Source organism: Anabas testudineus, chromosome 24 (assembly GCF_900324465.2).
Source record: "Anabas testudineus chromosome 24, fAnaTes1.2, whole genome shotgun sequence".
In the NCBI taxonomy this organism is placed as follows: Eukaryota; Metazoa; Chordata; class Actinopteri; order Anabantiformes; family Anabantidae; genus Anabas; species Anabas testudineus.
The window spans coordinates 7,941,182-7,966,125 of NC_046632.1; the positions used below are offsets into that span (position 1 = coordinate 7,941,182).

General features: G+C 40.7%; 1 protein-coding gene across 1 annotated transcript in view; it reads left to right on the forward strand.

Moving 5' to 3' along the window:
• The first annotated feature begins 11,573 nt into the window (after positions 1 to 11,573).
• The window catches only part of nkain2 (sodium/potassium transporting ATPase interacting 2), a 65,863-nt gene continuing 52,492 nt past the window's right edge, over positions 11,574 to 24,944 (forward strand). Inside the window, exon 1 of the mRNA XM_026340729.1 lies at positions 11,574 to 12,962. Coding sequence (XP_026196514.1) covers positions 12,909 to 12,962 — 54 coding nt within the window. The 5' untranslated portion in view covers positions 11,574 to 12,908. The remainder of the gene's footprint in view (positions 12,963 to 24,944) is intronic.

Genomic DNA, 24,944 nt, shown 5'->3' on the forward strand with positions numbered 1-24,944 from the left:
TCAGGAATAAAGAACTTTAAACTTCTCATTCTTCCAGCCTTTTTTTGTGCTTCCTCCAGGGGAAGCACATTTCCTCCTAAGTGTCTGGCCTTGTCAAACCGAGGTCAAAGTGAAGAGTAAATAAGTGAATAAATATCTAGTTCTGCCCCATGCGAGTTCTTAAGCCCTGTCAGAACCCGTTTTTGAGGCCCAGTTTAATTGAGTGTGTGTGTCTATGCGAGAGAGCAGTAGGAAGGAGTAACCTGACCCCCATTCGTGCCCTGGGAGCCTGTGGTGCAGGGGCTATAATTAGAGATACAGACAGCAGCTGGTGTTAACATTGGGCTGGACTGCTTTATATGTAGGGCGCTCAGAGGGGGCTGAGGGCTGTGGGACACAACACACACACACACGCACGTGCACACACACACACAGGTGGGACTGTAACAAAAGCTGTAACAGTTCAAAGTCAAAATAAAATAACAATAATGACTTGGGGGAACTCATTTTCACAATCGCCAGCTGCAGCAATGCTGAACTTTAAAGTAGTGTGTCTCTACTTAGTATTTAATATTTTAAATATTGTTTTTCTTGGAGTGCCTCGGTAGCTGAATTTTTACACTGCATGCCATATAACTGCAGCAGCTATAAATATCCAAACTATGTGTTATTGGGTTAGTTTATACAAAATATCACATATAGTAATTCTCACAGGACCTCTCATCTGCATTATGAATGCTTATGTAGGTAGTATCAGTACTGTTATTTATACTTCCGTAAGTATTTTTCTTACATGGTAAAAGTATTTTTGCGGAAGAAATTTGTTTTCTTCCTTCACTGGGTTTGTTACACAAAATCAATTTACCACATATTTGAGAAAACTTAAAAGAAGAAAAACTCCATCAATCTCTAAAATCCATAATGATCTGTGTGTATTCCTTGTTTCTCATAATGGAAATTAACTGATTGTTGCACAGAACAGTCTTTTGCATATGCCAGAGAGCGTCTTCATGAGCATTTTTCAATCATATGTTTGATTTTTCAAAATTACGTTTTGCAGAAATGTTGAATAAAGTGAAAATGGCCACCTTACCTGAACGGTTACATGGCTTTATCTCAGCTTCTTGATAAGTGGTTGCTGTTGGCCATGTTTTGATTTTAATCTTGATTTTTTGTTATGGATCTGTCATTTAAATTTCTTTTTGTTTCGTTTTCTTTTTGTGGAGGTAGCTGTCGCACTGTATACACACCCAAACACCCGTGAGAAATGCTCTGATGAAACAAACCATCCAAAGTAATTCTGATGAAACTAGCAGCAATCAACAAGAACAACACTCATGTCTGTATCACAGCACTGTGTGTGTTTGTGTGTGTGTGTTTGAGTGTCGTTGTGAGTGTTGGTTTGACAGAGAGATGCATTTACACACACTGAATGGTTCTTGCTTCCAGCTGTAACTCAAGATAATGAAGAGATAACACACAGAAGTATCCTGGCAACTGAGAGTTTGGTTTTATGAGACTATTCTTCAGATCCTCACACTCAGAACCGCAGGATATGTTTCCCTCTCTTTGAAATTGTCAGGAACCAAACCTGGAGAACGTCAGACCCCCCCTCAGGGTCTGGATGAGGGTTCAGCACAAGGAGGTATCTGGTTCTTCTGGTGCCAGCTCAGCACATCGGACAGTAAACAAAGGCAAACCCACACCTGTGGGTGCTGGGAGACACGTTTGGAGCTGATCACAGCCAAGATGGTTTGTCACACATCCAGCACCGACTTACTTCTCATGTAGACTTAAACCTGTAAGGCTGTGCATCGTGAACTGTAGCTTTCTACTTACTTTGTGTCTTTCTGCTTGTTTGAGCTTGTAGGTTTTAGTGTCACTCTCTAAACCCTTGGATATCATAACTAGAATTAACTGAAGCCACATCTTAAAAACGTCACTTACTGTCACATATAGAGGTCAGAGAGAGTCACGAAAAACATTTTTATAACGTGTTCACCAGTTTTTTCCTCTCCAGTTTTTTCCTCTTTTCTTTACCTGTTTGTCACTTTCATTCATTCTCCATTGCGCTCAACCTTAAACCAGTTTGTTCAAACCCTCCATTCGTTCCAGTCCTGGTATTGTACACGCTGTTTCACTAGTAACTCACAGTTTTCTTCACGATGCTGTTTGATTTCACTTATTTTAGGTCTAGAACTTTAGAAAGTGCCGGGCCTCCCCTACAAAGAAGAAAGTCATCCAAAGTGAAAGAGGCACAAAAGCACGACAAATTACGTGTCTGTGCGGAGGTTTCACATCTCACATTTGTCCCATTTGTCATCCTCATGTTACCATCATGCTCTAAAGTCGTCTGATTGAGTTTCCAAGTAGAAATGTTAACAGTACCCAGTGGATGGATTCAGTAATGACTGTGACTATTGTCCTGTTATTATTTAAAATTTGATAGATTACATATTTATAATTCTTATTGGTTTGAATTTGTCTTGCACAGCCCATAACTCTGACAACCAAAATAATACATAATAAGTCTTTAATCACAATGAATCCATTGTGGGTTGGCTTTTTCTGCTTTGACAAGTCATGTAGTTTCAAATGAGTAGACAAATTGACTTGTCATATCAAGTCAGTTTCAGCTGCCTACTTGACAATAACATGAATTGGAGTATATTTATCTGGTGGGACTGTCATTTCTTAGGTATACAATAGATTACCACATGCAGCAATAAGATCTGCATTTGTCTTCACTTGTCTAATTAAGAAATCTATTTATGTTTAGTTTAATCCAGGACTTGTGTGCGACTATAAACAAATTTGGCTTCACAGTCTGGCTCGTGCACTGGCTGTCGTGTGTTAGTTCTGCCGCCACAGGGTTACAGCTACCTGTTTCAGACTCACAGACAGCTTGGGGCCTTTACCCAGCAGAGGACAGCGAGGACACCGAGTCTGAGATTGAAACAGAAGTGAAGTCACAACAGTCACCCGTCAACCATATGTCTCTGTCTCTTCGAAACCCCCTCTGCTTCTTCATTACTGTCTGACTCCTTCACCTGCCCACATGCTTTGTCTTTTTCTGCTCTTCCCTTTCCTGCACCTTGCTCCACTTCCTTCTCTTCCTCTTTCTCTCTCTCTCTGTCTTGCTGCACTTTTTTTTCTGCCTCTACCTTTATGTCCTCTTTCCACCCTCACCTTTTGGTCCTCTGCTCATCTTTCTTTCCCTTAGTCACCTTTCCTGTCCTCCTTTAATTTCTTTTTTCCAACCTGTTCTAGTTTCAACAACCCCCCTCAATCACTCCTCTTTTCACATCTTATCTTTCTGTCTCTACTTCACTCTGTCTCTTACTGTCTTTGTTTCTCTGCCTAATGTGTGCACACACACACACACACACACACACACACACACACACACACACACACACACACACACACACACACACACACACACACACACACACATATTCTTTATTAAATTAGTAATAATGTCACCATGTTCGCTCCCAGGAGGCTAGTGTTATTGACTTCATTATGCAAATGTAAACCAGCCCAAAGCTATACCACTGATGGGATATGCACACACACACACACACACACACACACACACACACACACACACACACACACAGTTTGTAGGCCGAGTGTGCTGCCCAGGAAAGATTTCTTGCTGTTTCAGATAATTATGTCAACCAGTAGAGTTGATGTGTATATTAGCATGAAATTTGCTAAATCCAACGAGCCTGGGGCTTTTTATCTGTGTCTTGGAGTGACAACATGTTGGATTAGAATAGAATAGAATAGAATAGAACAACCAAACCAAATTAGGTACAGTATACCAGATTTTTACTTGGGCATCTACTAATCAAAGGGTTGTTAGTTTGAGTTTAGCTTTCTCTTTTCCAAGTCTTGGTGTCCTTAAGCTAAAAAATGTAAAATGATGTAGAGTTGGCGCTCCACTATGTGGTTCATGCCAGTTTTAACAAACACATTTGGCTCTTCACAGGAAACAGACTGACGGAAAAGCGGGCCAGGTGGATGTACCCGACAAGCACCTGAATGGCCTGTGTGCTTCTAGAGTAATTGTGTCTTTGTGGCTTGGCCAGGAAGTGAATGTCCTCTCATCTTAACTCTACTCTGATCTAATGGGGGTGCGGCTCTTTCCATCACGCTGGCAGGTGCTGGTTGCAGTCGCCAAACCATGCTGTGTCTTGACACGAGTTCACAAACCTGGAAACATACTGGAAAGTATACAATAAACACACACACACACACACACACACACACACACACACACACACGCACACACACATGCTGTCAAACACAGTATTGGCACAGCCGGGCAGGACAGATGGAAAGACAGCAGAGAGCAGGGAAGGAGGTGGAAATTAAAGTCACAGTGTCAGGAAGAACAATTAGAGCTCAGGGAATAATGTTATATATATATTGACCGTCTGAATTTAAGAATATAATGTAACATTTGGTATATTTATTATGTTAGGCTATGCACTATTTTGGCAAAGATTTTAAGATAAACTTGTAAACTGTAAAATAGATGGATGGGGTACAATACCTATTAAATTAAAAACACATAATAAGTGCAACATAAAAATTGCACTTTGTTTTGGGGGAAAACCTACAACACGATGTGGGAAAAGACTCAAAAGTGATATTCTTTCAGTTTTTTCTTACTGCTTTTTCTACAAATACCCTAAAACCAACACCATTTATCAGTTTAAAATGTAAGACCTCTAAAATATACTTTTAAAGGAGCTCAACTTCACCAAGTAATGAATTTCATTAGATGTAAGAGCTCGGTTTGGGACTACAGAGAGCCTTTTAGAGACAAGAAAATTCCAAAACTGATAAATTACATTAATAGCAAAGTTGAAAAAAACAAAACAAAACAGAGTCAAGGTAAAATCAGAAAACACCACAGAAAAAAATTGAACCAACTAGCTGTTTAAAGAGCCTATTTGACTGATTCACTGACCAGAGTACCTGAAAGGACGACAGACCAATCTGAAGGATAAAAACCTCAGTTTACACCTAGTGGAACGAGCTCTTTGCCAGAGGGATTCATATTCACTGACCTAATCCATTTACACATTCTTTTTTCCAGCCTGCACAGACAAACAAGGTAAACACGGCGCTGACGTCCTCAACCACTTCATCTATGTTTCTTTCCATTTGGGCGTTTAACACACGAGGCACTTCAAACGTCTTCCTATAATTCCTGGGCATCACGGCCTTTTACTTTGAAAATCGGCTGCCTTTTAAACTTCTTGTTATTTATTATTTTTTCTAAAGATTGTGAAGTGACTGCCCATTCATCTTCTTCTAACTAATGTTTCCATCATCCTGTCTAAGTCGGACTAAATGACTGATTCACGATTCAGTGCAACAAATGATATGAAGCAGCCATTAAGCGTAGCTATTCAGAGAGATGATGTTTTACCTTCAGACTGTCTGGTCATAAGGCATTAGAAATGAGGAGCTATGCACCAGACACCTCATGCATTTTTAACCAATCAATACCCTCTTTTCTACATCTCTTTCTCCTTCTCTATCCATCTCTTCATTTTCCTTTGCTTGTGCGTGTGTGTGTGTGTGTGTGTGTGTGTGTCCCTCTTACTCAGTCTCCTCTGGCTTCTGATTTCGTTCCCTCTGCTGTTGGATTCGTTTTTCTCTTGTTCTTTCTCTCTGTTGTCTTTTTAGCTTGAACTGTTGTAAAGTTTCTCCCTCATTTGTCCCATCTCGAGCGACAATACCTCACAATATCTCTATGTTCTATTTCTTTGCATCATTAAAGACTGGGGATGTTAATGCTCTGGCCCAGTTGACGAACTTTGGAAATGATCCGTCCCAGTTTATTTTGTCTTAATTAGAGTGAGAAGAACATGGTCTGAACATTACAGCACAGACCCCAGAGTCGGTGCTTAGGCATGCAGAAACACACACCGTCAAAAACACGTTCGCCTCAAGCTTTGGGTCTCTGATTACACTGTTGTGAGGCACCCAGTTTTACAACAGTATACACAGTGGCTAGAAAAAGTATGTGAACCTTTTGGAATTTCATGGTTTTCTGCACTAATTTGTCAGAAAATAATTTGGTCATGAACCAAAAGTGGAGGTATTAAGTAGCAAATATAAACGTGAGCTTGAACCCTGTCCTTGAGAATATTTTCTACAAAAATGACTGTATTGGATAGAAACCGACCCAGAACTGACTTTATTAATGTGATGTGTAAAGCTTGGTGTAATTCACATTATACATTTAGAGTCTTCTCTTGATAAAAAAAGAAAAAAACACTGAGTTGCATTTAGCTCCCGTGAGCTACTGCTGCAATATCCGGGTCTAATAGGACTTTGAGTTCTGCCTCCAGGCACACACATGACTAAATACAGTACATTCACCATTCTCTCTCTTTCTCCCTTCAACACACACACACACACACACACACACACACACACACACACACACACACTCTCACAGGTAAAACCTTTCCTCAGACGAACTGAATTAGTATGTGATAAACATCTCTACATAAGAGGCTGTCTGTGTGGTTTTGTGTTTTTGCATGGTCACCTGTAGAAGCATTGTGTGCTTGCTGAGGAGCTTCATTTGTGTTGTAAGAAGGGTCGAATGGATTTCTTATGGACACTTCCACAGTACCTGCGTTTAGTGCTTTGGGTTGTGTTTTGTTTGCTGTTGTATTTCCTTGTCCTTGCACGAGATAAACTGAATACAATGTCAAGGCCCATTATGTGAATGGACTAAAATCATTCATTCTGCAGATTTTGCATAGAAAAAAAAAACAACTTGTGTTTTTTTTGGAGACATTTTAAAAAGGGCTCCTCAGCTCTGAGCCACTGCAAAGTCTACTATAAGCACAGGGGGTGGGAATAGAAAATAGTGGCATACTTACTGCAGTAACCCAACCATAATAATTATTGGGGTAAAGATTCTTTGGCTGCTGAGTCACTTGGGAATACCGCATGCTCTGAGGCAAATGTAATAATTGTGAAATTAATGACAATCATGTCGCAAAGCCTGAAGCAATGCTTTGCCCATGATTGTAGATTAAATTCATTAAATGTATCCTTTAAATGGCATGTCAATCAGATAACACTAAGCAAATCAAAGACGTGAACTTGTTTTTATGTTATATATCATGCTATATTTTAAGGACATAATTTTAAGGACATAATGATGTTGAAATGAATATTAATAGTAATAAAAACAACATGAATGATAGTGTTTCATTAAAATCGTTCTGGCTGCCTCAGATGTTTTTTTATGTGTCCTCTTTGGAACTTCTGTGTTTTCTGCACTGCTCACAAAAGGAGCATCCATCAGTGTCGGGTACTAGCTGCTGTGACCACACTACTGTTGAAACAGTATCCCCATTTAACATGGCTCTGTATTTTCATTGAAAGTCTTTACATGTTAACAGCAACATGTTGTTGCAAAATTCATTGAAGGCTTTGTTTCCATAAATGGGGGCGAAAATGAAAATGTCCATTTCACTTAAGCTAGTAAAGTGTCCTATGAATGACAATGTAAACTTACACTTACTGTTAACTTTGAATAAAATAAGTGCTTTACTACTATTATTACTACAAATACTAATAACAATAATAATGACTTGAACACATTTTTATAGTAAATGTATTTTTTAAATATGCAACTGTGTTTGTACTATTCATTTTACTTGAAATCTATCTGGAAAGCAAAGCTAGAGGCAGGCTCTTTAAATGCACCATCACTACCTCATCCTCCAGCTAAGTTGAGTTGTGGTCAAGCGTTGCACCTCATGAAAAGGCAGCAATTACAGAATAGCCGACAGTGATGCTGCTCTGCCACAATCTGATGTTTTTCTCGCATAAAGCAGCTCTCTCCAGTGAAGACAAACATTAAATAAAGTTTAGTAACTCAGATTGTATATTTACTTAAACAAACTGGATAATGCATAAGACCAAAAGCTTTAAAGTTTTACATCTGAGGTTTTAGGACATTTACTAGAAAATCCATAAAAGTAATTCTACACCTATTAAAATAATATTTTATCCCAACAACATACATCTGTTTGACTTTTATATTCTTATATCCACACCTCTGTTTAATATTGTTGTTACCATTATTGTTACATTGAGTCAAAACCATTCTTTTGTGACAGCCTGTCAATCCATGCTTTATTTTAGTCTGCAGTTGTGTGCAGACACTAGTCACTTCATCATAACTCCGTATTTATTTCTATGTTTGTTTTTTTGGTTTTTTGTTGCTATGATCTGCATTTATCTTCTATTTTTACATCAAAACCATCAAAGCATGGCGCTTCCTTCTTTCCAAACAGCACATTATCCCCTCGTGACCCACTTGTGTTTCACTTGCCCTTCTTTTCCATCTCTGCTATTTTGCTTCATCTTCCTGTCTCTGGCTTTGCTTCTCTTTCTCTTTTTTTTTTTTCTGTGTCAACTTGTATCTAAACTCTGTCTATCTTCAGTATTATGAGGGGTAAACAGTACGCGAATCTTGAGCAGTTCAGCGGCTGGTAGATGATATTCCACATTCATAGGCTGCTTTCAAATATCTGGGGCTGCACTTAGATTGTTTTCAGATAGGACAAGGTGTAGGAGGTATAGCATGTCACAGCGCCTGAAGGCCTGTGTGTTTTTACTTTGTGTATATATATATATATATATATGTGTGTGTGTGTCTGTGTGTGTGTGTGTCTGTGTGTGGGCTGAGATAGGCTGGCAGCAGCAGACATCTGGTGACATCTGGTCCACACAGATAAAGTAATAAACATGTACTATCTCCCTATCAGGAAGGAAGCGCAGCCCATCTCTCTCTCTCTCTCTCACTCTCTCCCTGTCTCTTTCACTCTGCCTCTTTTCCTGTCCATCACTCTCTCACCCTCTGTCAATTTTTCTTGTTGTCAAACTCAAATTCAAATATCCTTTAGTGGCATGGCGGTGAGGCAGCATATGTTGTCAGTGCAGAAGGCTATAATCTGACTCCATTCAACTGAGTTGTGAGATAACAGCGACATTAGCCAATGAGGATAAATAAGTGTGAGAATGCTGTGATACAGCACAGCTAGTGGTGCTCATGGTTTGATTGTTGGTGGGTTAGTGCTGCTTCCAAGGTCAAGGTCATTTTAATCATAATTGTTGCTCTTGGTTCTTTTTCAGTTGTGGGTTTGTGAGGTAGTTTAAAGGTTTCTTTGTCACATGGTGAGATGCTTTTTCTGATTAGAAAAAAGAGAATAAATAGAATAATGTGTCAGACATGCAATTGCAGTGAAACTCATAACTGGCCATTTCAGAAACAATGTCCACCGCTGCATTATGGCTTGAATTGTGAGCTTGGATTCCCCGGCTTGTGTCATTTTAAACAGCTGGCACCATCTACTGTTAAATATTGTTTACTTACTCAGGCAGCACCTAACAACTGCTTTCATTAATCAGTTGATCAGTTCCTAGATAAAACAAATGTCAGAAAAAAATATAAAAAAATGCTAAATACAAGCTGGGGGGGCACAGACAGTGAAAATGTCTGTGCAGCGTCAGTGAAAATAAGAAAGGCGGAAATTTTGAGAGACTAGAAGAAAAACAGGACACAAAAATGAGCGGAGGGAGAGAAATTATATGAAAAAATGAAAGAGGTTGAGTGGAAATATGGGCAGACGGAGCAATAGATGGGTGGCTAAGTAGGTAAGTTGACAAATAGAAGAAAGGATGGAAGGATGGGTGAATGGGTGGATACTCTGACACGCTGCCCCAGGGAATCCACCATTATACACGCCAGTGTCACTCAAGATTAGTGGCATAATCAAACCCCTGTCGCACTGGGAATGTGTGCGCGTACGTGCATGTGCATTTGTTTGTGCATGTGTGTGTCTCCTCTGTGTGTGTGTGTGTGTGTGTGTGTGTGTGTGTTGTTTTCCTCTGTGTGTGTGTGTGTGTGTGTGTGTGTGTGTGGGAGGGGTAGACTGTGACAGAGATTGATGGTGAGGGGAAAGCAGGCCGTTATGTTGTGTAGCTAAAGGAGTGATAGCCTCTACACCCCTGTGTCTGTTTAAACTGCTGACCATTTTATAGGCGTGGCACAAGTGGCCCCACAACACACAAACACACACGCACACACACACACACATAGACTCTCCACCTCTAATTGGAAGGAAGCAGCTTGTTTTCAGGAACATTTTGTTGCTTAATTTGGCTGTTGTCTGCAGCTGCGACGCCTTCGCTGAACTCCAGCGACTGTGGGAACAACACTGAGCTATTGAGCCAAATTAAGTGTCATTCATAAAGGAGCCAATCACCCTCTAAAGTGTTAACTCAAGGCTAATGGTTAACTAATGGATAGTTGTGAGCAATTTTAATATGCTACAGGAAATTTTTAAACACTCTGACTTCTTTTTTTTTAATGTTCAGCCTTAATGGCAGGTTATCAGGAAACCAGCCTCCAATTAAGGCAGTGAGAAATGAGGGTAAAATGATTATCTTGACAATTCAGAGAGGGGTCCCTACTGAGAGAAAGAGAGAGATAGAGAGAGGCAAGAGGGAGGAACACAGTCTCATTCATTATGATGGTTGAAGGCCATGTTCTTAAGCAGCTGCACACCGACCAAAGCTACATTTCTCTCTGTCTATGTTTGTGTTTCACTGAGTGAAAGAGCCCCGCCGCTCCCCTGCCGAGCGGAACATCAGCTCCATCAAGTCCGACACAGGCAGCTGCAACAGGGATGGATGTCAGGGCCATCGGCCTTCACAATAAAAGCACAGAGTACGGCTCTGTCAGTCGAAAGAAGAAAATAGTCAGAGGAATAAAGGATAAAAGAGTGCCCATTTCCAAACATTTATACAAGAACTATTTTATAATAACTTCCTGATACCTCTAAACATGGCCATTTGCATTTTTAAATTATCAATAAATATTACCAAAAAAATCAGAGACTACCAAAACAAGGTAAACAGAAAAACTTAAAAAAAACTAAAACTAACCAGATCCCACCATGCTGAAAGCAATATACCCTCTGTTACATCTGTTCTGTAGCTCTGTTATTTCATCATCAGTAAAGTTTATAGGTTCTACATCTTAAAAACTAGAAATGAACCCCCGCCCTCAAATTTTCTAGATATTATATAATGTCACACATAAACAGCTGGAAAGACATGAGTCTGATTCTCAAATACGCAGGGAACACAGCAGTTGTACAGCCATAAATGAACAGGTATTTATAATCTTCTTCTTATTGTTATTCTTATTAACATATCATTATTATTAATTTAGTGTTGTTGTTGTTGTATTGGACATGACAGGCCACTCTCTCAGTGGATCCCATCTCAGTGGATCTCATTCAGTGGGCTGCAGTAGCGTAGCTGATGCTGTTGGACAGTTTAATGATGTTCCAACACCATATGTCCACCGTAGCAGCCACATGTTATTACAGACAGAACTGCTTTGAGGTCAGTATTGGCAGGCTTTTATTTTGGAAAGCCGCGCCGGAGCGGCTGCGTTGTTGCGCGGTGTTTCACTTGACAGATGGCTGGCGAGAGACGCTCCTCTCGGCTGTCTCTCTCGGTCCGTTGGTCCATCCCGGTTCCCATTGTCTCCCCTTTTCACTCCTTGAAGACAAACCCGAGACGACAAACTAAACTTGGCACGCTGCTCCGCGCCCGTCGCTCTTTGCAAGCTCGCGTTTGGAGACTTACCTCGACCTGAAACTGAAGCCCATCACCTCTCCATCCGAGATGTGGACACGCGTCCCCGTCTTTATCTTGAACATTGTGGAGATCTGTGCGCTGTGACGGAGGTGGACTGTGAATGAACCGAGCAGCAGCTGATAAGACGGGGGTTGTGTTGTGGAGCTGATGGGGAGATGAACCGGAGGAGGAGGACTTATTAACCATCAAGAACCGAATTCAGCTTGTTGACAGATCCCAACTATTTCACTCAGCATCTCCTCTGAGTGGATAAAACACCCAATTCAGGAAGAAACAACAAACAAACTGGATTTACATGCGCAGGTTTGGAGATAAGAGCACGGCGCTCGGCTGCGGTGGGAAGGATCCTTAAAGGATGCTGGCGCTACATCCCCGTTACTTCCCCTGAGAGCAGAGGAGCTGGTCTATAAAAGGAGGCAGGGTCCACTTTCACTTGTTTTCTCCACCCCAAAAACAAATTAGGCTGCTTCAGTCAGCGAAATCCAAGTGGCGCTTAATCGGATTATGAAACAAGAGCGCATTTAATCTGGGGAATATCAATCTAATCTCACCATCTCTCGCTGCTTGCTCAGTCTTATTTACTAAGTGCTTACTGTACAGGACCATGCTAAGGATGCGACTAATCGACTTGGCTGACGACCAGACTCTCTAGCCCGGTGAACCCTGTGTGCACAGAGCTGTAACGTGTGTTTGATGCAGGAGTGTTTCCTCTAGCCAGGGTAGTTTATATATTGTGACTGTGACCAGTCACTCAAAATGCACCACAGCAACTGATTTATCAAATTATACTAAGCTGCCTTCAGTTGCAGAGGTTTCGGACGGTGGATCACCTACACAACCAGGCTCTGTGGAGGCACCCAGAACAATTTGTGGACTTGAACCATCCCCAAAGTCTGCCCTCCATCTTTGATCCCTGACCCTCTGCGTGTTGCAAATCCAAGGAACCACAGTTCAGGCTGTTAACCTGTCAGCAGCCCCTCCATCTGAATGAAGTAGTAGCCTTTTATTCCCCTGAGCTTTCTGCGGGTACAGGGGCCGAGCTCTGCTCTCTCAGGCCAGGCAGCAAGCGCCTCTACCCGGGCTGTGAGCCAGCCAGACGGACTGCTGGGGGCTTTTGGATTTTGAAGGTCCAGCTGGAGATTTGGGAGTTACCCAGAGTTTCTTCACCACGTGGACCGCTGGAGAGAGTGGAGGAGAACGCCATGGGGTGCTGCAGTGGCAGGTGTACCTTGGCCTTCATCTGTGGCATGCAGCTGGTAAGTGTGTGTGTGTGTGTGTGTGTGTGTGTGTGTGTGTTTTAAATCTTAAAAATGGGAAATCAAACACGACACGTCTTCACTCGCTGGCAAAACGTGGAGCAAGGAATGGGCGGATGGATCGATGGATGCAAGGAAAAAGACGGGTGACTGAAAGGTCATATTTCAAAAGTTAATGGGCGTGTTAAAGGTCACGATACAAGGTGGGATCTGGTTTGAGGGGCTGACTGACAAATAGGTGGATTGGGTGGATGAATGGCTGTTGGCGCGCATTCTGAGACAGTACTAAGAGTCCTAATAGATAGATGGAAGCAGGTGGTGATGAATAGGATGCACTCGAGAAAAAGGAGGTATAGGTGGCTGGGTGGCAGATGACTAGATGTATGGAGCAGGTATACATGATGGATGGAGAAAAATGTGTGGATGAAGGGAATAGGAGGAGTAGGCATGACATAAACTCCCGGTGTCAGTTGCTGCCATTCCCTCTCTGTCTCTCTTTGGATCTCTCCTTCTCCCGTCACCATCTGTGATAATGGAAACTGGTGCCAGGCGAGACAACAGGGAGGGAGGGATGAGTCTGTAGGTGTGTATACGTGAGGATGAGCAAGAAAGAACATAAATGATTTAATTAGTTCAAACATGTAAATGATTCAGAGAAAACACACCCTAAGACGTGAACGGTGACTGAAGCGGTAAACGACACGCAGGCACAAACATCTGGGTAATAAAGGAAGCAGCATCGGATTACTAGATTTTATTTGCGTGGGCGAAGTTTAAAAAGCTACGAAAACAAACACGACAAAGCAAGTTGACAAGTTAGCAAACAATTGCATTTCCACGGTCACAAACCCAGTTTCCAGTGAAGTCCATTTTCTTTCTAAGATGCAAGAAAAACTCAAATGTGCAACCTTTAAAATTCCTGGGAAGATTTTCAGCGTGTTCACTGACCAACTTAATTGCACTTTGTTAATAAGCAAATAGTGTTTGAAGCCTACAACACGCTCTGGAAGAAAAAGAGAGTCCTGTTTACTCCTGTGTTACATCAGCTTCTCTTATAATTATACTGGATCTTTTTAATGTTTGGAAACTTAGGGTGCTAATTGTCGCAGTTTAGCAAGTGAAACATTTGCTTTTTCTTGCTTGGATATAAGACTTCAGCTCATCGGTCCATTGTCGCCTTCGTCTGATTCTCCTCTTGAATGGCAGAATGGCGCCTGGCTTTGTCCTGCTGAAATATCCACTGACTTCTTGGGAGAAGATGTGTCCTTTGTCTTGTGTATCTCTAAAATCCCAAAACACACCTCTGCAGCAATGACACCTTCACACATTTGAAAGTCACCGTTACCGTGGGCCCCACAGATGCAGATGCTTCTTCACCTTGCGCTGATAGCAGTCCAGTCTTTTTGGTGTAGAACTCAACGGTGTGACCACAGAAGATATTTCACGTCTTTCAGTCCATCTGACATGAGCTCTGGCTCATGTTCCTGCTGTACATATTTGATGTATGACTTCCTCCTTGTGTAATACAGTTTCAGTTTGCATATGTGGATGCAGTCGCAGACTGTGTTAACTGACAATGGTTTTCCAAAGTCCTCCCGAGCCCGTGTGCCTTTTTTCATTATTGTAACATGACAGTTTCTTACAGTATGCAAAGCCTGAGGGCTCAAACACTCAACAGTGGTTTTCTGACCTTGGTCTTTACACCCCCCCCTCAATTAGTCCAGATTTCCCTGGAGTCCTTGAGTCCTTTCAAAAAATTATATAGTATAGATGGTGAAGAAATTCTTTTCAAACTTGTTCAGAGTAATATTATTTTTAAACTCATGGACAGTTCTCTTGTGGATTTGAAAGTGATGAGCGACAACTCATCTTTGGTGAATGCTCCTTTATATCTGATCTTTATATGACCTGTAACCATAAACCGGCTAATTTTGGAATCATCCAGAGCAGGTTTACGCTATTATTTTATAGACTTTTCTGCCTTATTTTGTTTCTGTTTCAGACTCTAAATTTGCTCATATGTACAAATGTTGGGTAGTGAAAACACACACAAAAAAAGGGAAAGTGAATTTATCTGAATTGTTGTAAACAACCTGCTGGTTTTGCCCACGAAACAGCTGTTGCGTGCACCTCTCCGTTGTTGCATGTGGTAGATGCGTCAGTAATTCAGATTGGCTTGTTCTGAATTTGTTATAGATATGAGTAACATACATGAGTGCGTAAGGCATGTGAATATGTATTCAGAGAGGTCAGAGTGAACGAAAACAAATAGCGCAACTTATTACACTTCGTTAGTGACTTGAAAGACTGAAATGCTTTGTGGTTTTAGAAGGAAACGCAGAGTAGTGTGATAGACTGAGCAATGTGTTTCACACCACACATATTAATTTGACACGTTATTTATGTAAAAAGACAAATCAGTGCAGCTTTAAGAAAATATAATACAAACAGTCCACAGGACATTTAAAAAGGAGATCATGACTTTTGCTATTTCCTAGCTGTAAAAAGTTGATTGATATTACTCCTATGATCTTTATAAAGATAAAGATCGTCATCTTGGCATGTAAAACATGCAAAAAAAAAGGAGGAGCAGGAGCATTATCACTGTACATTATAAAAGCAAAATAGACAGTAGAGCCAAAGTCCAGGCGGGATTCTCTAGAGGCTGCCCTGGGAAATGAAGGAAATTGCTGCCTCAGAAAGAAGCACGGGAGAGAGGTTATAGGCAAAGTGGTACCACTCATCACAAAACAAATCTGAAACTGAAGAAGATTTTAGGATGGTTAGTATGTGTAGAAACTGATGAGATGCAGATAAAGAGACATACTGTATGTGCGTATTCAGTACAGAAGATTATGCTGCGAGTGTGGTAAAAGGTTGATTTTGCTCTGAAGCGGCACATTGCTGTGCATAGTTTCACTCACACAGCTGTGTAAGTCAGCATGTGGACTGTAAAATGCCAGGGAGACTGCCACATGTGCTGTACAGAACATGCATGAGGCACATCGGTGTGCTGTAAATGGGGGACACTTGTGTGCATTTCCGTAGGTGAAATAGATGCAGGGATGGCTTGCGTGTGTCTGTGTGTGTGCGTGTGTGTGTGTGTGTGTGAATGAGATGCTGTCACAGTGATAGTCATTGTGTCTAATGTGGTGGAACTAATGCTATGCCATAGTCAACAACATGTTTTGCTCTGTTAACTGCTGTAATAGCTAAGCCAGTTGATAGCGCCACTAGCTGAGCTCCAGGTCTAACACTGTAACTGTATGTTACAGTTCATGCACACTAAAATTCCACTGTGGTTGAGACCATGTACAGTAGACACACACCTGTCCTGAATGTGTGTCTTCAAAAAAACAAATCCCAACTTGTCCATGTTGTAAGGATGCACTGATAAGGATGTTTGCCTATGGGAAACCACCCTGCCTACAATCTTTGTTGTTGAAAGCAACCTAATTAACCACAAATTAAAAGAATGTCTGCTTCTCTGCGAAGACCCTCTGCTAGACCTAATTGTTTTTGCTATGTGAGCCTCTCTCTAATAGTTGACCTCGCAGAGTAGAAAACAATGCCGGCCAGTGTGCCTTACGTAGTGGAACTGATATCTTAACTCTTAACAGCAGTTTTCTCCTGCTTCATTAGGTGGGTTAATTGCTAAGATTGCTGATGTCAGTATAGCTGAGCAAAGATCAATGATCCAGGTTGGAGATATGTCTACCTCACAGCTGACGTCACCATATGTCAAGTGTAATTAGTCCCACCAGGTGATATCCTGCCGGCCTGTGAACTAAATGAGGGTAAAGGTAGTATATTCATCTGTGCAGGGATTGTTACCTTTAGGTCACCAGTCAATTCAAAATAATGTTTTTTTTTCTTTTCCTTTCTTGCAATCGCTATTGATTTCAGTTCATTTCAGGGAGAGATACCTACATGAACACAGGCTTAGATGCTTGTACACCAACCTTTTGAAAAGTAGGAGCCCGAGTAATTTTTCATTATCGATTAATCTCCCACTTATGCTCCTCATTTATCATTTGAACAATAAAATGACAAAAATAAATTGCTTTTGAAAAAGTTCCTAAAGACTAAGGTGACATCTTAAAATGAGTATTTGTTTTAGTCCAAAACTCAAAGATATTAAGCTTCAATCACATAAAAACAAGCAAATGTTCACAATTTCAGCATTTAGAGAATATATGTTGAATATAATTGTATAAAAAGCAGTTTCATTTATTCCAATCAACCAGTTCAAGTCAATGTCTCTTCCAATAATTCCCAAGGTAGATAGAATGGATAGAAGGTATATCCAATGACAGTAAATAAAATAAAATAAAATAATAGTACAATAGTATAAAAGGACTAATGTGTTGGAAAATAACTGTATTTTTTTATTATTATTCAGTTTAGTCTAGCTGTTTTCAAATGGCGACACCATGTGAAAGACGAAACACATGCAAACTTTGAGGAGAGAAACATAATAAAGTTGGACGGTACAAAACAGAGCAAAAAGATTACAGCCCATCAGATGGTGTTTTTACCAACACCTCTGCACACACACATACGGTAGGTGCACATATGCCACTGGTGAGTCACTTACTGTGGCACTGGTTGCGGTTGCTATATCAGTCCACACACCCACAAGCTGCTGTCACAAACATGATGACTACATCATCCATTGGCGTGATAGGTAACAGGATGGCAACTGGTGGCCTCGCTCCATTGGCTGGTTCAGTGGAATCTGTGCAGACAGTTTGTCGGTGGTAAATGTTGGTGGGACATTAATTATGTTGTTGGTGTAAGTTAATTGAACAGAGGGAACCGAGTAGAATTACAGTCTTGTAATTCAGTGTAGTGCACAAGTACAATTAGATAGTAATTCTTAATCTAATAGAACACATGTAGGATATGTGATTGAGCATTTACTGTAAAAATAAAACACTAAAGGATACACTCTCGGACATTTGTCAGTGCCAAGACCATTTGTTGCACATTAATCTGGGTTATGACCATCGTTTTCAGTCGTAACTCAAATTAAAACCCACAGGGCACAAGACAAAGACTGTTTACATGACACAAGGTTGGACATGTTCAGCAGCCATAGGCTATCTGAGGCAGTGTTTGTCTGTCTGCGGCAGTACATTCCTGTGACATTTTCACCACTGAGGGACATAATGAATAATTTACCACATGGAAGCTATGACACGAATGCAGAAATGGTGTCTCTGCATGTGTTACCTGACTGGAAAACAGCGAACGACGTGCCGTTGTTCAATTCCAGAAGTGAGAATGTATCTAAAAGGTGTTTTTATTGAGAAAATAAATAAATAAAAGTCTGATAAATTGGTGTTGATATGTTGAATCTTGCAGGAAGGCATTTAAAAAAGTTACCTTGTCTTGGATATTATGGGCAAACATCAAGTTAGACAACTAAAAGTGGAATAGAAAACATTTACCGCTTTAATCATTCATGTTGAATTGGTTTGCAAATTAGAATAAATTGGCTATTTGAATTCAGATATTGCAGTTTGGCAAAAAAAAAAAAAAAAAAAAGATCCTCCCACTCAACCTGATTCTAGCTCAACTGCCACGTCCTTTTTATTCGCAAAATTCATTTACTGTTATTTTGCAATATGCATCTGTCTCACACTGATGGTTTGTCTGCATTTTGAAGCAAATCCACTTACGGAGTATTTTGAAGTGAAAGCGAGTGGAGCCCCTGCACTCCGGCAACCGACGTAATCTTCAGACCTTCTTCCTCATCGCCACAACTCAGTGAGATAAAGAGGCTTTGCTCTCCTTTATGTACAGCACCACTTTCAACGGGGCCACACACAATCTCAGCTCTGAGTCTATGGATTTCCTGTCTCTCTTTCTTTGTTGCAGTCTCTAATTTGTCAGTCTCTCTTCCCCCAGGTGCCTCTCTTTTTATATATGCCCACTCCCCCTCTGTATGCCTTTCTGGCCTTTTTTCATTTCTTTATTGGTCTCCACCTCCTCTCTCTTTCTGTCTACGCTCGGAGGAAATCCGCCATCACACATTGGCCACTGCCCGGACTGGCAATTCAGTTGATGCATTCAAATTAATCTGCGCACAAACAGACTCTCTCCTACTGGTCCAGTTGAGCTAGTTTTATTGTGTCCAATAAGTCAGACCTTGAAAATCTGACCAAGCTCTATTCATATTGGTCAGTTTATTCTTGGTGAATAAAGGGCATGGGAAATTTCATGCTGGCAATTGTGAAAAAAATAGTAGAGCAGACCAGGTCTGCAGTTCTCCTAGCTAATATAGGCTGGGCAGATGCCCCAGGCATGTCAACCTCCTCAACCACTGTACATAGAAGGCAGGGAAATGAATTAACTGTACCGTTTATGAATTGCAGGAAAAGGCTAATGTTAATATTGCAGTACATGTGTAGTAGTTTTAACAAAACCTTTTGATTAGGATGCCTATGAAAAAAAAAAAGTTGGTAAGGAAGACTATTGACTTTTGCCTTGTAATACAGCTGTGTTACTCTTGTACTTTACTTTTGCATTTACTGTATTTACAGTACACTTGCAGTCCTATGTTTTTATTAAATTATACTGTTCTAAAAACTCGTAGTATTATCAGCCCCCTATAGTGCTCTATTTTCACTGCCATCATTTTATTTGAGTGAACACGAACGTATCTACTAGTGCCCTCGGTGGAATGAAAAGCATGTCCACATCAGGAACACTACTTTTATCTAACAGTATTGCAAAGCTCCATACTGTAAACATGCAACTATTACCACTGTGCAAGCTTTGCTAGTCATTACCTGTAGAGTGCATCCAGGGAAACAACAAGCCAAGTGAAGTGAAATGACATCTTCCTTTTTGTTCTCAGCATTGAGTTTTATGTTTTGCTCTCCTTTGTTGCAAATTAATATTAAATTCTCTTATTATTATTTGCTAAATTGCTACACAGTTAAACACCAAATTCATGTCTGCATGGAGATACATTATAAATATCAGGACAAGCTGACAGCAGCATCGCACCTATGTTGATAGCAACACACTGCATGCACAAACAGAGCAGGATGTAGTCTTTCCCTTCAAATCAAAAAAGTTTCTCTGTATAAATTGACTTCTGTGTTCCACTAAAACAAAATAATAATAAAAATAACAAATTGCAGGCACATCCCAGATGTTCTTTTGTAGATCTAATTGAAAAAAGCTGTCAAAGATGAAACATATCTGTACCATCTGGAAGTGTGAGAAATATTAATATTATCCTGAGGAAAGTTTGACTGGTTACTTATGCAGCTTGGCTCTAAGTGTGGTACCATATTTGTTGTGCCGCAAGAAAAAAAGAATCCATTTAGTGAAGGCGTCCGTCAAAAAGCTGTCAGCATATGTTCTGCACAGCCTGGGCTCTTCGAATTCAGTCAATACATTAAGGTTTGGAAAAGGACCAACCTCTGAAATGGAAAATGTGTAGTAAGTGTAATAAGGTGTATTTTATGCCGGGATGTGTCCATGGGCTGAGTAGGGAGCCATCATTTGACTGCTGCTGCCTGATGACAAGGCTTTTCACGAAAAGATTTGGAGATGGCAGAGCTCCGCTCCCATGATCCTTCACCAATTGATCTCTGATGGCTTAGATAGATTAAGGTCTTGGATGTTTTATTGCAGTTGGAGTCCTTGATGGAAGTTTTTGTTCCTGTTGGGCCCAAAGTTGAAGACAGGTTACATCAAGTGGGTTTTCAAAAGACACCAGACTCACTGCAACACTTCTGTTCCGCCTCTTATCCATGGGAAAGCTTTCTCATAAGCTGCGATTTTCCAGCCTAAATGTTTGATTGTAAGAAACAACATAAGTTGTTCTCCCAGTCGAGATGGTGGCATGCCTTGTAAAAGCACTCAGAAGTTCACAGAAGGGTGCAAAACCATGATACTGTATCAACTCATGCTGTCATCGTAAAAAAGAGTCTGTGAGACTGTTGAAGAGCGAAATCAGTAAAAAGTGAAATCTTTTTGTTCGAGTCAGAGAAGCTGACTCAATCTATATTCCTCCACAGCTCGGGGCAGGCTTTAAATTGAACCCTCACACAGATTATTTGTTCTATAGCCTGAGTGAGACTGAAACACCAACTGTGAAATCACATCCAGCGTATAGATCACTTGTGTATATGTGCTACTGCATTGTACCATAGAGCACAATGTTATCTGACAGCAAACACTGAACTGGAGTGTCTGATTATATGATTGCAAAACTTTATTAATTTAGACAGACAAGATTTTGATCGAGCCAGGTATTTTATGTTACCTTTGTCCACAAACAATTCCAAACCACAGGGTTTGCATTCAGAACATATATTTCTCAACAAAGGAATACACAGGATAGCCATTACATTACAGTTATATAAATAGTAATATTAAAAGGTATATACAAAAGGTATTAGATTAGATTTAGATTTCCTGTTGCATTGCAAATTTGCACTTAGCTAATCACCATTTGTTGGCTCAGATGACAGGACACTACTGTTTTTTAATGGCCCAACAAACACACACATACACTGGTAGTTGCAGAGTGGTGTTATAGAGTCATGTCTCTTTTCAACTTCACATCATCTTCCATCACATACAATCTTTGGCTGAGTACAGACGGCAGCTGGGGGGAGCAAATTAACCAGAGAACAGCCAAACTTTTCATTTTTAGCTGTTCTGGCATTAATGTTAATTAGCTACAGCTCATCTGATCTGCTGTCAGTGTTTTTAGTAACACCTGTGCTTCTCCGAAGAAAAAAAAAGGCGAATTTTAAGATTGACAATTTAATATTTATTATTCATTGAGCATTAGGTATGTTTGACTTTTTTTTTTCCATAAGAACTAGATCTTCTCTTTATCTCTTGTACTGATGAGTCAACTGGGAGACTTTCATCTGTTCTGTGAGTCACTTCTTATTGTGCATGGAGAAAATGAATCAGAGTTGCCTAAAAAAATATCAATTCACAAGACATTAGTGTCCATTGCCTCCCATGTTTGTGTTTGTTTTTAATGCATCAAAGTTTTTTTTATGGAGTATAGAGAGATGATCTTCTCTTCATCCTCTCCTCCAAACGTTTTATCTTAAACTGCAGCTGTGGAGGGCACTGACAGAGCTACTGCAGCCGGTTACATTCCCACAGGCTTGTTTCTCCAGAGCAATCTGGTGGCCAATTTCAATCTTCCTGCAATCATATTCCCAAGTCCTGACCCCATCTCTGAAAATCGCCACCGGTTTCCTATCGACTCTCAGCAGCGGCGCGTGAGAGGAAAGTGAGGCGGCGACATGAAACAAAGGTCATGTACTGGATTTAAGGCGAGCGATACCACAGGTGCCGAGCTGCCGAGATGCGAGTAGATGGTGCTGGAAGCTGACCTTGTACGTGACCACTGCTGATGAATGAGCTGAGATGGTGTTAGGCCAAATTCTGCTGCCTCAATATTTACACACAGGCGGACAGACATAAAGGGCGGACGGACGGATCTACACCGACAGACACTTGATTTTCTTTCAGTTTTAGTTTAATACATTTCAGACTCTTGTGCTGCTGACTTTCTGTTGCTTGCTGCTCCTGTATTGTTATTTACCCCTCAAGGTGAAACACTCCCCTATTGTTCTTTGAGAACTCATATCCTGTCGAAGTAGTTGTTGCTATTGTTGCAGTTGCTGTGAATCCCGATATTCCGCCTGCGCAGTCGTTTTTGATCTTATTACATCAAAGGAGTGCTTGAATTATAATGGCGAGAGACTGCAAAGCAACGCCTCGAGCTTCATTACACATAATTACGAGATGGAGAGATGACTGGTGTCAGATGATCACCTACTATCCGTGGAGAGAAAACAACCGCGTTTTCAGAACGACACCGATCTGTTGTTGAGTAATGCGGTGCTGGGAAAGTTGCTCAGCACAGAAAGGAGGATAAAGTTATCAGCACTTCATATTTAGCTGAAAAAGCAAAAAAAAAAAAAAAAAAAAGCGAGTAACGAGATTTCAGGTGGGAACACTGATACCGTTTCATTTAGCTGATTTTCTTGCAGTTTGCTACAGAAATAAATTCTATTGCTACTTATGGTTTAAGCATCCTCCCGTCAGCAGTAAACTTACTCCCAGTAAAACGTCTTCTGAGACAGTCCAGAAAGTTTATCATGTTGTCTACAGTTACAGAAACATAGCCAGAAACTTGCAGATTTCTGTTATGTCTCGTTTGATTCCATTCACCATGTTTCTTTTCTTTGATTTCTTCTACTGTTTCGCCATCTTTTTTCTCTCTGTATCATTGTTGCCCTTGTTGCCTTGTAATCTTTCTCCCTGTGCCTCTCAATCTTTCTCTCAGGCACGCTCTTTCTTTTATTCTCTCTTTTGCTGCTCTGCACAGTCTCTCCCGGGCCATTTGAGTTGCTCAGGGAGCTGTGAAAATGATGTCTGTGTGTCTTTGCTTCTCTGTGTAAGTGTGTGTGTGTGTGTTCACGTGCAGGGACAGAGGAGCTAGTGGAGCGTGTTAAGCTTTGCCGTAGAATCATTTCGACTGGGATAAGGAGCCAAGGGAGCAAAAAGGAAGGAGGGAGGGAAGGAAGAACGGATGGTTAGATAGATATATTCATAGAGGATAGATGAATGTCTGTGCGTGGATCAATACTGAGATGGAGGGATCGAGATTTGGATGAATGAGCGGCGAGAGGGCTTGGAGGGATGAGTTGGGGAAGCAAGGGAGGGGCAGATGATAACAAGAGAGGACGGATCAATGACGGATACATACCCAAGATGTATGGATGAACAAATGATTAATAGATGAATGGGTCGTTTAACACTGCAAAGTTATCAGTAACGACCGCAGACGGGAGAGAGACAAGCATGTAGGGTGTTGACTTTGTGACAGCGGAGCAAATAAAGTGTATGTGCTGTAGTCTGACAGGAGACACCACTAATAATCTACTCCTATTCAAACCTAATTGAACTTCTTGGCTGGTGTGGTCTTTTCTACCACTGTGGAATTCATTCATCACGTGATATATTATGAACAGAGCTGGTAACAGAGCTGGATCACAGACATGCACATTAAAAACTTTGACTAAGTTCTGTCCATAATAAATTGAGAAATAGCACAGATAGTTCATTTCTCTAATAATCATCTGTTGCGCTGATTACATTGAAATCGCTGACCCAAACTAGTGCTGTGTCAAAATGAACCAGAGATGAGAGACACCGAGACAGAAACATAGCCGGCGGACTAACAAGATGGAGAGAGTTTTACTGATTTTCCAAAGCTACTTATATCGTGTACTTCATTCAGCATTATTGTAATCAACATTATAATCCCTCTCATGCCTTCAGCGGCTTGTTTTGGTCTCCCATCTCTCTTCAAAGTTCCATTTGACATTGAACTTTTATTTGTCTTTGATAGGACTGGCTCACAGTCAGAAGCAATGGATGGCAGCCAGAATGGGACAATATTTGAGAACAAGCCAAGACCAAAGGTTATTATGTGAAAAAGCTACTGGCCAATAGGGTGTGGGACTTTTATTGATTTATCTACTAAAGATTTGCCATCACCTGGTCAGTACAGACAGATTCACGAGGACCAAACAGAACAGATGGGTCGGCATGCAATCACAAAGTATTGTAGCACTTTTCCTAATGTGATGATAATTAGGACATTGTCTCATTGTAATTCTTTTTTTTTTCTAAATGTTTGTGTATGAATGTTACAATGATGACTTCTGTTATGTTTGGAAGTCTAATTTAAAAGAGAAAAAGCTACATATGTACTGAATTTAGCTGCATATTGAGGCTTCATACTGTGACAATATCATGGTCGTGACAGCTGCAGATCATTACACTATTACACACGATACTACCATCAGCCTCAGAACTTCTTTCAGGTTTCTAATTGTTTAATATCTGTGTAATTATGGGCCAGAATGCCTAAAAACTGCAACTAAAGTCTCAGAACATCTGGTCCAGAGTGTGCTCAAG